Below are 14,860 nucleotides of genomic sequence, written 5' to 3'. Positions count from 1 at the left end.
ACAATTTCCCTGTGTTTGTAATCATTGTACATGCCAATAACATTACCAAAATGTGATCAGATTTTGTTTTATTATAACTTCATTGTCTAAATGTTCATTTCATGATGGTTCTCAAGTCTTGCAGTTTTCTTTAGTAAACAGCACTTGGCAGGAAACAGATGTTCTGTTAAAAAAGGGAAACTTTCTAGTTTCCCTTTTTTAACTAAACATCTGTTAAAAAAGGGAAACTAGTTTCATAATGAAACACAAAGAACAACAATGAAAAATAGTTTAATTTAAAAATTCACTTAAAAGGAGTGATGTCACAGGAGAACGATATCATTGAAAAAAATATATGGTACCGAAGATTTTAAAAACATTGTGAAGTATAATCAAACTTTGATACATTGATTGCTGAAATGAGGTTATGCTTAGCTTATGATAAAATAATCACAAAAGAAAAGCTGTGTCTGTGGGGTGAGGGAGGCTGAAGGCTCCAAGACATCATGACAGGGGCAAGTGAGATTAGGTAGCCGTCCTTGTGATGGAAAGATAAGCTGCCGCAGCTGATTGTGTGCAGAAAACCCTGGTGTTGGGCGCAGTTTACAGTATAAAAAGAAGGTGAAAGGGGAACCACCTTAGACACAACTTGGAGCGTGTTGCTGTTGCTTCTTGCTGGTGAGTTGTTGTCTCCATTCAGCTGAATGTTTAAATAAATGTATGATTGGTAATCAAACCTCTGGTCTGGAACTTGTTTGTGTGTCCGTCTTTTCTGCAACATCAAAGTTCCGGTGAGAGAAACGAAGTGGTAAGGCCAGATTCCTCTGAAAGGAATAAATACTAAATACATGGTTTCTCAACAAGATACAAGTTCTTTCACCTAATATATGTGAAGAATCCACCTCATTTTGTTTTTCACAACAGCAGTACATTCACAGACATGGTTTCAGGAACTGAAAAACAGAATGCCATCCTTTTAAACTGACTGGTTTGACATTGTGTTCTGAACAGCAGTTTCCTGGTTGTAAAACTGGTCTGTAAGAGACAGACGGGTCAGTGACAGCCAGGAAAAGTCCTGAATTTGACAAAAATTGTTGTGAAGTGAAGCATCACAAAGTGACAACCTTACAAGCTCTTTGAAAATTTAAAAGTAATTTTTCAGGTTTAAAGTTCAGGTCAGGATTGGGTTTTGGGTCTGTTGATTAAGAAAACAAAATTTAAAAAGCAAGCAATCAAAGTAATTTTTTTTTTTTACAATAATCAAAAAGCCAATGAGCTTTATGTAGGTTTAGTAATCATAAACAGAGTGTGGCATCCTTTGTGATGTGGTTTTAGTGCTGTGGCTGTTGAAGCTAATTTGTCTTTGCAGAGAAGGAATCTTCTTAACTATCAGCCTTTTGAAGTGACTTTGGAACTTCTTTCCTAGAAATGTGTAAAACACAGGACTAATACAGCAGTACAAGTAAGCAATGTTCCGGGTCACATAAAAAGCATAATCTATGTTGTCTGAGTCAGAACAGGTTTCTTCTTCCTCAGTAGTTTGGGAGATGCGGATTGCTCGAATGAGACTGACAACATTGTAGGGCGTCCAACAGACAAAAAAGGTGGAGAGGATGACAAAAATAAGTTTAATGGCACGGCACTTCCCCTTCATGCGTGTGGATAGTATGCGCATCGTGATGCTAATGTAGCAGTATATCACCATTATTAGAGGGATGAGGAAAAAGAGCAAGAACTGTTGATAGTAACTGACCAGACGCCAGTATTCCATGGTGGCAGCTGATAATCCAGTCTCCTCACACATGAGGCCATCCGTCGGGCTTTCCCACACATTTCGAAGAACCAGCTCTTTCACACTTGCTGCAATACTGATGCACCAAACTATCACAGAAGAAATGACGGCATAGACCTTTTTCCTGCTCTTTGTAGCTGCCACTACATGCACCACTGCTAGGTATCGATCAAAGGTCATGAGTGTGAGGAAGAGGATGGAGCTGTAGAAACCAATGAAGTAGGCACTACTGACCATCTTACACAGAGCCGGGCCAAAGATCCACTCAGACAGATGGTAGGTGGCCAAGAAAGGCAGACTTGAGGCAAAGAGAAGATTGGAGAAGACTAAATTCAGCTGGAAGATGTTTGTCACCGTGCTGAGCTTCTCATACTTGTAGATAATAAGAAGGACGAGTCCATTTCCAATGAAACTCAGGAGGAAGTTGACATAGTAAAACACTGGGATGAGTTTTGCACCAAACTGATTGACAGCTTTTTTTGTGCAGAGTTTAACTGTTTTACTTTCTACATAAGTTGGGTCAGTCATGTTATATGTTTGATTGAGGAGTTCCAGGAAGAGCCAATAATCACTGTCATTATCATCATCCATTGCTGAGGTTTGATCTGTGGAACAAGTTACAATAAAGATCCATTTTAGTCAAAATGCTTAAATGCAAAATAATGTATAAAAATCAATGATTCCTGATCTAATTAGCCATACGAACACATTTTAAACATTGACCCCAAAACACAGTAAAACAAACAAACAAAAAGCTCCAATATATCTAGATTTGGACACTGGCACGTCTTCTTATGTTCACTGTCTGCACAAAAACATTTATGTTAGCTTGCAATGAGTGTGGGCTTTAAATGAAACTCTTAGGTTTAATTTGATGAAATGTAAATCAGAATTTGGGAGAAGGGGTTGGATTAACAAGGCCTTACTTTAAAGAATTTTGTTTACAGGATAACGTAATTGTAAAAATGACTCCAAAGGTTATTAAAGTACAGGTCTGAAAACTCCTGCCTCATTGGTTAAAGAAATGATACATCTGATTTTGTAATAGTACTTGGTAACTCAGTGATTCATGTCCTCTTTGTCAAAATGTGTTGTTTTTCTTGCTTTTTTTCTTTCCAAATGGAGAACAGAAACTTCTGATGGAGCCTTAAAAAGTCCCAGTTCTTGCAACAGATGTTTGAACTTCTTAACAGTTGTGTTTTCCTAATTATTTCAACTTATTTAGGTCATTGAGTTACAAAGTCAATTTATTCACCAAAATAAGGTTTTATTTCTTCTTGTTTTTAAATTAGAAACAAGTCAACAACGTAAGTTTATGATTAACTGAGGAAAAACAGCACATTTCAATCATTAATTGTATTATTTTTAAATGGCTATGCAATTAAAAAAATGTAACTATTGTGCTTTTTGAAATGAAATATTGACTAAATATTTTTAGATGACAAAAATTCTAGTTTATTCAGAGTTTAAATAATGCAGAAATGGCAAAACATTAGGTAGAAGATAAAAGTAGCAAAAAGATAGAAAAATACTAAAAGTAAAAAGAAAGTAACCAAAAGCTAAAAGTATCAAAAAGCTAGGTAAACGCTAAATGTTGCAGAATGATAGCTAAAAGCTAAGAGTACTATAAGAAAAAAAAAACAGAGCCAGTATAAAGCAGATTTTAAAGAGAACTTGGATTTTGAAGGAACTGATGAGATCTCATTGTATTTCTGTAAGAAAATTTATTGTAAAAAAGTTGAATATTTTGAAAATTATAAAGGTTACAAAAAGAAGTCACATCTCCTGAATGAGCTGAACTTTTAGAAATACAAATAGCTAAAACAGCACAAACTATGCAGAAGTGGTTAGATAGCAAAAGATAAGAAAGCAATAGTGTCATTGCTGAAGCTGCATTCACACAGAAGAAAATAAATATCATCCAAAATCTACATTATTGTTGAAAAAGGAACATATGAAAACCCACAACAAAGACCCAAAATTAAGAAAGCTGAAAGCCTTCACATTTTAAGGCTCACTTGTTTTCATAGAGGCTGTTAGGTGAGTTTTTATGAAATGATCTATTGCAGATGTTTGCAGACCCAAAACTTATCCTAAGACCACCAGGTCAGAAATCTCATTGCATTTCTCATCCTTTTCATAGTGTGGGTTGATGAGAAAAGGAGCAAAGGAGATAAGAAGTAGAACAAACAAACAAGAACCCTAATGTAAGTCAAATAAGGACACAAAAATCATGTTGAAAAGACAGATTGAAAACTGTTTCTCAATTTTTCTGACACAGTGACTTTTACCATAAAAAAGGAGCTTAAACTCAGTGACATAAGTTTATAAATTAAATAAAACATCACAACATGGAAACAACATGCAGTTATGATCAATCTAAAAACTTTAGTTATTCTAATTATTTTAGCTGCTAATAAAATAATAAAAATAACAAAATAAATTTTGTTTGGATTGCATGTTATAAAACCCATCATTGCTAAATATTTAGTTCTACAAATCTTTTTTTAATTTTTACTAAGATGGAAATGTTATATAAAAATGAACCAAGTTTCTTTAATGAGATAAACCTTCTGTGGTACAATACCCTAATGATATCTCTGCTAAAACATCTAGAACTTTGCTGGGACTATTTGAATTTTTTTATTCATGTGAAGAAAAACTATGAACTATCCAAATAAACAAGACAAAGATCTGTGCTGAAAAAATATTTTATATTTGCTCCAAAATCATCCTCCAATACCCCCTCCAGTCTACTTCTAAAACCTTTTAAAGTATTTGTGGTAGAAAAAGACCAAGATGTTTCATTTATCCAGTATTCAGGTTCAACTCACCTGTATAGCTCTTCAGTGGAAGGTGGTCAATACAAAAGCCAGCACTGAGAGACTCAAGATGTTTTCATGTCACTGACTGCTAACAATGATGTTGTCATCTTAGAGGGCTGTCCAGTGTCTTACTAATATGCTGCACAATGCATGTGCGCTGTTTTTATTGTGGGCAGAACATGTCTCATAAGCAGTAAAAAACAATCAGTTTTCAAAGGAAACTGAAATGATTAGAATTAAAAGGCTTATTTCTGAAGAAATACTTGTTAGTAAACTTTGCTTAGAAGGAAGATTAGGAACATTATATGCTATTTTAGTTAGTTCTATGGCTAGATGGTGTCTTTATGAACATGTTTTTTCAGTACTCTCATTTACTGCAAAAATCAATATTTTCCAATTGTCCTGCACTGCCACCTGTGTGCATTATGACTCATTATGGTAGCATAGGTCACATTTTATATTTACCACATCAAACTCTGTCTCCAAACTGGCTGTGTGCGCTGCTACTTGCTCGATCACTTCCTCCTTTTTAGAATCTCCAGATAACCAAATCAATACACTATCACTTTATTTGTTTGTTAGGAGCAAATTTCAGTGAATCGCAAAATGATCTTACAATTATCAGGTGCTTGTGCTTGCAGAAGGCTCGTATTTTTGGCGTCTGGTTCTCTGTGACGATTACGTATCTAGCTGCCTTCTTTTTGTAATTAAAAATAGTTGTTACAGCTCCTTTTTTTCTTTTTTGGTGTGAAGCCAATTAACTGTAACACTGAAGGTTTGTACTTCAGGTACTCCTCTTCGAGATGTTCACTGCACAGTTAGTCACCCGCCTTTGGAGTTTAACTAATCACATCCATTGAACTTTTCCTTCGGGAAGCTGTAGAATGAAACATCAGTTGTAGTTTTGGGTCTATTTACACAACCAAACTGCACCCGCATGCTATCTGAAGTCACATTATTCACTGCCTTGTTGTTGTTACTCAACTTACATGGTTTGTTTGGAAAAAACTTTGCAAAGTTTTTTTCCAAACAAACCGTGTAAGTTGAGTAATGAAAAAACTTTGCGAAGTTTTTTGCCTCATATTGGCTCTGGCTAGTTTGCTGAACATATTTCTGATGCACCATGCAACACTGGTAAGCAGCAAGTCTCCCGACCCACAATGTGTACACGGCACTCATGGTGTGTTTAAAGACAGCTCAGAAAAACACATCCCCACATGTTAACAATGGATTAAACAATTGCAACGGCTGAAAAAAGTGCAGGGGATAGAGGGCACACATAAGGAAAGTGCAGGGGACATGTCCCACACATACCCCGTGTCGATTCTGCCCTTGACTGGGGGTGCTATTACTTTTCCAGGGGGAGCTAAAGCACCCCCTAGCACCCCCAGTGCTTTGAAGGCTGATCCTTGCGGATGATGTTAGCCAGCCTGACTTGTCAACATTCCATACTCAACTCCTCTGTTTGAGGTCCTTCATGTTTCTGGATTTTCGGAATGTAATGAAGACTATGCTTTGCCAAACCGTCTGCACCCCAATGGTTTCCAACCCTGGTCCTCAAGGAATGCTTTTCTGCTTGTTTTCATTGTTTCCCTGCTTTTCAGCATGTCTTCGATGTCTGCAGAAGCCTGTTAATCACTCACTCAAATCAGGTATGTCAAAGCAGGGAAACAACAAAAACATGCAGAACAGTGTTGGTAATCACTGCTTTAACCCAACATGAAACAACCATTGCAATTACAGCTCGTGATTAAAAAACAGGTCTGCTCTGTCCTGGCTGATGTGATTATCTGTTGCAAAAGTGATGAGAGGGGGAGTGTCCAAAAGTGTGATATTACATAAGAATTATGTATAGCTCCTTTGATTATTATGAAGTGTTTCGAAAGAGTGATGCTGACCCACCTTCAGAACAGCTTTTCATATGAAATAAGCATTCTAACAAGACTATGAGTGTTGACCTTAAACACCTTATACAACTACTGATGACAAGGCTTGGCAGATTTGGATTCAGTACACGCAGACAATGACAAAGTTTTAAGGTTTTTATTGTGGATAAAGCGCTAGCAGGATTACCTATGGCCCAGACGTGAGCTTCGGCGAGAAAGCAGGAGAGCTTCCAGGAAGGTAAGCTAACTAGGGTTTTTAAGGCAAAGTCTTTTGAAAAAGGGGGCAGGCAGGAAAGAGAGTCCGGGGACAGGCGAGGGTCGAGAACCAGGAGATCAAAGGCAGGCAAACAGAACCAGAGGAGCACTAACCAGAGGAGCACTAACCAGTAGGCGAAGTCCAGAGAGAGAGAGCAGGGTCCATATCCAGAAGGCAGACTCCGATATAAAGTCCGACAAGGAGCAGGCAGGAGACGAGGGTCAAGGTACAGGCGAGGGTTCGGTAACTAGGCAGGCATGAACTGTGGAACGCTGGACATCTACTTGGTGAAGACCTTTCAATAATCTGGCAATGGGTAACTGTGAGCTGTGGTCTTAAATACAGGCTGTGACAGGTGAAGCTGATGAGACTGATTGTGGTGGCATGGCAACGGGGGCGTGGCATAAGGCTATGGAGAAACACTGGAACTGGGAACTGTGAGCAGGAACAGTGAAACTGTGACAACTGATGTTTAGAAAAAGCTTTATTGTTTAATGAATATGAATTGTGAATGTCTTCAGTTTCTCATCAGTCTGAAATGAATTGGATGGTGTTAATAAAGGTTGATAGAAGATGAATTTAATAAAAATCAGTCTAGAAAATACTTATCTGACAGCAGTGTTTCCTTTTATGTTGCTAGGAGTAGTTTGTTTCTTGAAGCTGAGGAGGAAAATGTAAGAGAGCGTGGAGGAGATGAAAGGCAAGCTGAGGTTTTTTTTCCATGGACTTGAGATGAGTAGACGGTTCTTGTGTTTCAATTCCAACTCACAGAGGAGTACCAAAATAAAGTAATTGTTTGAGAGCTTGTCACAAAGAAGATCTGCAAAAAGAGCAAAAGGAACATTAACTCAAGGAGTCTAAAATTTCTCTGTTTCAACACAAGGAAAAACAAGGAGGCCAGTTTCAATAAATTGACTTTAATAAACTGGCGAAGAAAGATGATTGAACTCCACCTTTCAAACTAAAGTTTCATTGTAAGTAATGTATCTGAGGTGTGTCTCTAAGACCAAAGGAGGATGTGGCAACAGCATCTGTTGGACAACCTCTAAACTGCATGTGCCCGCTCCGACTCTAGGGTTCTCGATAAGATACAACATCAAATGGGATTTCATGGAGGCCAAACAAATGTTGAACCAATAACTTAGCTGTTTCTATGGCAAAACTGAGTTTAGGGAATGGAACATAATGAACAGCCTTGAAATGGCAGTCCACAATGGTAAGGATGACTGTGTCCTTTCAAAGGTGGAAGGCCTATAACAACTTTGACTAAGATATGAGACCAAGATTATCCTGGGACAGGCAAGGGTTGAATGAGGTCAACTACTGGTGTCATTCTGAGCACAGACAGAACAGGTCGTTACATACTCTTTAACATATTTGTCCATAGATAGGCATTGTGAAAATGAGAGAGTTTGGCTTACTGCACAGTGGTAGGTAAATTTGTCGGTGTGAGCCCAGTGTAGCACCCTATTATGAATGGTGATGGCAATCAGGGGACCAGTACCTAAGTACTTGACAAACATCATCTTTAATTTCACATGTTAAGATGCCTAAAATACAACTTGATGAGAGGACGGGTTCAAAAGCTTTTGTTTCACCTTCTGAGGAGAATTGGTGTGACACGGCATCTGGCTTAATGTTACAGGGGGAAAAAATGAGTCCTCGAGTATCCACGAATAATGACACACCATACTGGACACTCTGGCCCCTGCAGTACACCTACCGGCTCCATAGGTCTACCTCAAATGCTATGCTATAGCTGCTACACTTCATTATTCCCTATCCCACCTGGAGAAAAAAAGACTCCTACATTAGGATGCTCTTTTTTGACTATAGTTCCACACAGTCATCCCCTACACACCCGTGAACTGTCAACACTTGCCCTATACCCAACCTTCTGTGACTGACTCCTAGACTTTCTGACTGGCAGGTTCCAGTCTGTCAGGACTGGTAATACGACTTCACGGGTACCCATAGGGATGTACTGTATATTTTGTTCACCCATCACAATTGTCTAAGGAGCACTTCTATTCTCACTGAGAAGAAAACAGCATCAGATCAGGGTATTATTACAGAACAAGTCACATATGATGATTCCTGAGGGCAATAAGGTGTAGACAATAACCCATGCCCATAAATAGTTGTGTGAAGTTGTGAGTAATTGTGAAACAATAGAAGCTTTGGCGCAGCTGGAGGACATCACCAATAGAAGAATTTGGATGGAGCGTGTTCTCAGGGATCACACTAACCACCTGGCACACAATGCTGTCTGGCTCATTATCTGGTTTGGATTGCCCAGGGCCATTTTATTTAACTCTGCGGTGAACTGGCCCCAGCGTTACAGAGGGAAACTAGGAGGACATGTGCATTGCAATTCAAGTCCTCACAGGGCTGAGGTTCCTTGGAACTGAAGCCTTTCAGAGGGAGCTGGGTAACAGGTTGGGTAATTCATAGTTGTCTCTGAGCCGTGTCATACCAGCTGTAAGGGGCAGTCTCATCCATATGATGCCCAGATATATCATACTCCCATACATTGTGGCTGAAAGGCTCTGTCAATGTGTAGCAACCTGTTTCTTGACATTGAGTTTGATGTCAGACAATTTTGTTTAAAATTTGAGGCAAGAAAAAAAAAATTCAGATCCTGTGGCCTTAACAGCATTTTCCAACTTCTGCCAAATTAAAAAATTTACTTCTTGCCTTCACCTACGACATGAGTTCACATATTTAACACTAAGAAAAATTATTTTATTGTAATTTTTTGTCTTACTAGATGCCTTTGCCATGGTTATTTGGGCAGAGGGTGGAAGCCTGCCATTTATTTATACTAATTTGCATGTTTATTTATGAGAGAGAAAAGGGCTGTCCAAGCAGCACCTGAAGCTGTGCTCTATTCCATGTAAGTTGGGATGTATGAAGAAAAGGTAGCAGAAACATGCATGCATCCACGATTCCACTATCCTCTCTGCAGTGCATCTACTACTGCAGAGTCCAAAGGAAAATCACCTCAATCCTCAAGGACTTCACCCATCACCAGTCTGAACTATTCACACTCCTATTCTCAGGCCAGCGGTACAGAAGTGAGACTTGCAGGACTTCAAGTCTAAAGAACTCTGTCTTCACCACTTCCATTAGACTCCTAAACAGTTGACAGAACTTCGAAATTTTGGACTACCTCACGCATTATACTTCACTGTTTCAGCTTGCACATGTGTAATTGCATACTCACTGCTGTTTTTTAAGGCTCCATCAGCAGTTTCTGTTCTCCATTTGGAGAAAAAAAGCAAGAAAATCAACACATTTTGACAAAGAGGACATGAATCACTGAGTTACCAAGAACTATTACAAAATCAGATGTATCATTTCTTTAACCAACGAGGCAGGAGTTTTTCCACACCTGTACTTTAATAACCTTGGGAGTCATTTTTACAAATACGTTACCCTGTAAACAAATTTCTATAAAATCAGGCCTTGTTAATCCAACCCCTTCTCCCAAATTCTGATTTACATTTCATCAAATTAAACCTAAGAGTTTCATTTAAAACCCACACTCATTGCAAGCTAACATAAATGTTTTTGTGCAGACAGTGAACCTAAGAAGACGTGCCAGTGTCCAAATCTAGACATATTTGAGCTTTTTTGTTTGTTTTACTGATTTTCAGTTCCAGTTCTATTGTCCTTTGAACATCTGTTTCCAGCCAACTCCTTTTATTTGGTAAAATTTTTTTAGCATGTCTTGAGAAACAACATAAAATGAATATTTAGACGAAGTAAAACTTATAACAGTAGAAGCACTTGGAGAATGCAAACTTCGACAAAAACCTTAACATCATTAACCCTCTCAGGCTCAAATTAACCCTCTCAAGGCAGACGTTGCAGATTTGCAACAGCGAATTGCATATACCTTATTACCCCACATTCATATTTTATGAGCCTTATTCTACTCAGATGATAATTTCCCCAAATATCTGATTTTTCCTGTTACTAAAACTTAATTTGAGCCTACTTTCAGCTTTTTTTACTGGAGCTTGGCTGCCTTCTACCAAAACAAGCAAACATATGGCTCCACATTAAGAACATACCCCAGGAAATACATAGGGAGCATAACTGGAAAAGAATACTGAGGAAGAGAGTCTTAAGAGGAGAGATACAGAACAGACTGGAGGCGAGACAGTGTCGGCTCTTTCTACCTGCCATAACCCTGTCAACTGTAAAATCACTATGGAACAAGAGCAAGGAACTTTCTACTCTCATCCAACATGATCCAGACTATCAACAAACTAGCCTTTTCCTTTTTACTGAGTCTTGGCTGTCCAAGAATGCAGATTTCCAGTTAAATGGCTTTAATGTTTACCGTTTTGACAGGGATGTAGTAAAATCATGGAAGTCAATTGGGGGTGGGCTCTGCAGGGCTGTCAATAGAAGGTGGAAAATAAAATTTACTGTGTAGGAGACAGAGAGCTGCAAACTATGGAGGGTTAAAAGATACCATACAATAATTAAATGTATGATTTAATTATTAAATGTGGGGGAGACAAGAGTCTCCAATAACACCAGAAAAAGTTGTTAGATTTGTTGTTCATCGCTTTTAAAAAAATCGTGGCTAGAGGGGTCTGAAAACTCCATAAACAACGTCACTTAGTTGGCAATATTGACTGTTTGAGGTGTTTTATGAAAAAGAGAGGGTCTTCTTGTTCATTTTCTCAGTCTGAAATGAATTTTCATCCAAATACACATAAAGAACATCACTGCTCCATAATGTTTCAGAGTGTGTTTCTGGCTTCTATGGTCAATTTGTCTTGACAAGCTGTGAGGAGCAGCCAATCAGATGTCACAGTCTGCTGATAAGCTACACTGGTTCCGCCCCCTGAGTTTGATGGGGGAGGTTGACAGTTTAAATAATTTCATGGTGACACTGCTGCACCAGAGCCATGAATTAAATAAATACAGTGAAATAATTCTGTTTTTTTTAATGAAGAATGTTCTTGAATAAGACATTTAATTCTTTAAAGGTACATTTAATTATTTATTGGGACAGTTAATAATTTTTTTTTTCTTGAATGAGACAATGAAATATTTAATTGTGTATTTTATAATTTAATGGTATACTTTATTTAATAATGTATTAAATTATTCAATTTTAAATTTAATGGGACATTTATTTAGCTGTACCTTTTTTTTTTTCATAGGACATTTATATTTACTTATTTCATAATGTATTTATTTTTACTGTACTTTTAACCCTCCATAGAAAACCCAATGAACTGTGACTGTGTCATTCAGACCACACCACTTACCTCGGAAATTCTCCCAAATAACAGTTTTTTTAGTGCATGTCCCAGGACCCGATTTTAACCTGGCTGCAGAGAAAAATTGTCACAGCTTTTAGCTGTTTTTGCCTCAACTTTTTTTAGGTTAACTTTCCCGTCACACAATCACAGTAAAAAGATGGCTACCACAAATTGTTTAAAAAAGTTCAATCATAATTTATTGGTTAACAATAAAAATGCTAACAGGCATTTCTATATAAAAGGATAAAAAGACCCGAGAAGTAAAATCCAACATTAAAAACAGGTTACCAAAACAGCAAATAGTGCAGTTCCAATCCTCACAGCTCAGTTCAGTTCATCATTAAAAGTCTGTCACCATGCCAGCAGGGGGAGATCATCACACCATCCTGCCAGGGAGCAGTCCCATCCGCCTGCACAGAGATCAATGGTTATAGCTCCACTCTGATGAATCCGGAAGTGAAGCCGTCCACGTCCACTTATTCAGTCCTTTCAAGCCTGCTTGTCCCAGCTACACATCGACGTCCTGCATTCACTTGTGTGCTCTGAAAAACAACAATGGGACTAAGAACCCGCCCAAGCAACCGCAAGAAAAAGGTGGGCTAATATGCCCAAGAAGATATGGTCACTTTCCTTTAGTTAGATGATTGCAAGCGTTGATTAAAAGACCAAGCCACCTTGTCGCAGGGTTGACAAATCGACCAGGTTTTGGAGCCAAGCCTTGGGATGGATCCTCAGTTTTCTTTTTCTTCCCACCTGATCTTAATTGTCCAGCTTAAGTAGGCCAGAAGTACCTCCTCCCAGCCAATTGGAGTCTGACAGTTGCAGTTCAGGGAGAAGGGGCAATCAACAGCAGGTGCTAATAATAAGCCAAGTGAAAAACATGCTCAATTCAAACAAATGTGAAAAACACCCAAAACAAATAAAAATATACAATCCACACACTACACACTCAAAGTAAATCCAAACAAAATCATCAAAAAAAAAAAAACCCACTGCACTGTCTGTGACACTCTCCCCCCCTTTATCTGCTGTCGTCCCGACAACTTAATGCCCATACCTATTTGGAGGCCTACCCTGGTTTGACCTCTGCAACTGCCTTAGGGGCTGCAATTCCTGTTCATCTTCCACCAAGGGGGCTACGGTTGGAACCGTATGCACACCCATTCCTTGGTCTGTGGGAGGAACAATAGCTGAGGGCACAGTAACTGGTAGCAGAACAGGTCTAAAACTTACATCATCTGATGAAGAGGGACTTGGTCTCTCTGTCCTCTGAACTCCTTGAGGTTGTTCAGGATACTTGAAGACACACGGCCGAAGGTGATTGTGATGTATGGTCCTAATTGGCCCTTCGTTTCCCTCAGGTTTGATCCAAAACACTGGCAAACCTGGACGCAATTGATTCAGGACCACATAGGGCTGAGACTGCCAATGTGGTGCCAGCTTACCTTGCTCTTGTTGCCTAAAATTGCGGAGGAGTACCCGCTCCCCTGGCAATAATGGAATAGTTCTGGCTTTCTGATCATAGCGTTCCTTGTCTTGCATCCGGTTCTCTCGTGTCTTAGATACCACTTGTTGGTATACTTCTAACAATGTCTGGTGATGATTTTGCACCCAACCTTCCAGGTCAGTTCTTGGAGTTAACGTGGGGGCTCCCACCATCATGTCTACCGGCAACCTGGCATGCCGGCCAAACATGATATAGTGTGGCGTCAACCCAGTAGTCTCATGCGCAGTGTTGTTGTACATTTGCAGAAGGGTTGGAAGATGGTCAGGCCAACGTGCCTGGTCACATGGATCCAGCCCTATCAACAGAGACAGAAGAGTTTTATTCAGTCTTTCACAGGCCCCATTCCCCTGGGGTCTGTAAGGAGTTGTGTGAACTTTTGAGCACCCATAAAGGTTGCACAACTGAGCTACCAGAGAGGACTCAAAAGCTGCCCCTTGGTCTGACAAAATCCGTTCTGGACACCCCCAAGGCTGTATTAGGTGGCGCCACAATGCTTTAGCTGTCGTGGCTGCAGTCTGGTCTTTGGTAGGAATGGCCCACCCATACTTCGAGAAAAGGTCTGTGATAACCAATAAGTGGAGGTAAGCATCAGCTGGTTGACCCAAGGACAGGTAGTCCATTGCCACAATTTCAAGTGGGTAGGATGTAAGGACAGGGACTAAAGGTGCTCTTACCTCAGGGCCTCTTTTCTGTTGGACAACTGGCACATGTCTGGGTCCATTGTTGGACATCATTCCCCAGGCCGGGCCAGTAGAAGGTCTTCCTCAACAAAACTTCTACCTTCCCAGCCCCCATATGACCTGAGGCCCTGTGATATTTGTCCCACAACTCTTGTGTCTTACTTGTTGGGACCACAATTTGGGATAGATTCAATCTGGTCCCCCTCTCTTGGGCCTTCCGAACCAGAACACCATCTTTTATACTCAGTCGTTTCCATTCATGCAGCAGGTGTCTCACGGCTGGGGTTTCTTGGGCCCTCTGTTCTGCATCACCCCTTTGCACCCACTCCATCACCTTAGCGGTCGCTCCATCTCCCCTCTGACAGTTCTCCCAGGTGTCAACCGTCTCTGTGACTGCCACAGGGCCTGCTGTAACACCTTGACTTTGGCCCTGTCGATTGTTGCTTTCAACTTCATGTAGCATGCAAGAGAGAATGTCAGCATTGCGATTGGTACTGCCAGGGCAATACAGGTGCTGGTCATAAAATTAGAATATCATGAAAAAGTAGATTGATTTCAGTAATTCCATTTAAAAAGTGAAACTTGTATATTATATTCATACATTACATACAAACTCATATATTTCAAATGTTTATTTCGTTTAATTT

General features: G+C 39.5%; 1 protein-coding gene across 1 annotated transcript; it reads right to left on the bottom strand.

The window, feature by feature from the left end:
• Positions 1–254: 254 nt before the first annotated feature.
• Positions 255–4,737, bottom strand: ccr12a (chemokine (C-C motif) receptor 12a). The gene is made up of 2 exons (XM_017440114.3): positions 4,606–4,737; positions 255–2,376 (listed from the first exon to the last, which is right to left on the bottom strand). Exon 2 carries the CDS (start codon positions 2,360–2,362, stop codon positions 1,268–1,270), a length of 1,095 nt encoding a protein of 364 aa, XP_017295603.1. The 5' UTR covers positions 2,363–2,376; positions 4,606–4,737; the 3' UTR covers positions 255–1,267.
• Positions 4,738–14,860: the final 10,123 nt, after the last annotated feature.

Source organism: Kryptolebias marmoratus, linkage group LG20, assembly GCF_001649575.2.
Source record: "Kryptolebias marmoratus isolate JLee-2015 linkage group LG20, ASM164957v2, whole genome shotgun sequence".
Classification (NCBI taxonomy): domain Eukaryota; kingdom Metazoa; phylum Chordata; class Actinopteri; order Cyprinodontiformes; family Rivulidae; genus Kryptolebias; species Kryptolebias marmoratus.
This window is presented reverse-complemented; position numbering and strand designations above follow the sequence as displayed.

What these genes read in the sequence shown, in the direction of transcription:
- ccr12a (XM_017440114.3), bottom strand. Translation starts at nt 2,362, where the DNA reads ATGGATGATGATAATGACAGTGATTATTGGCTCTTCCTGGAACTCCTC.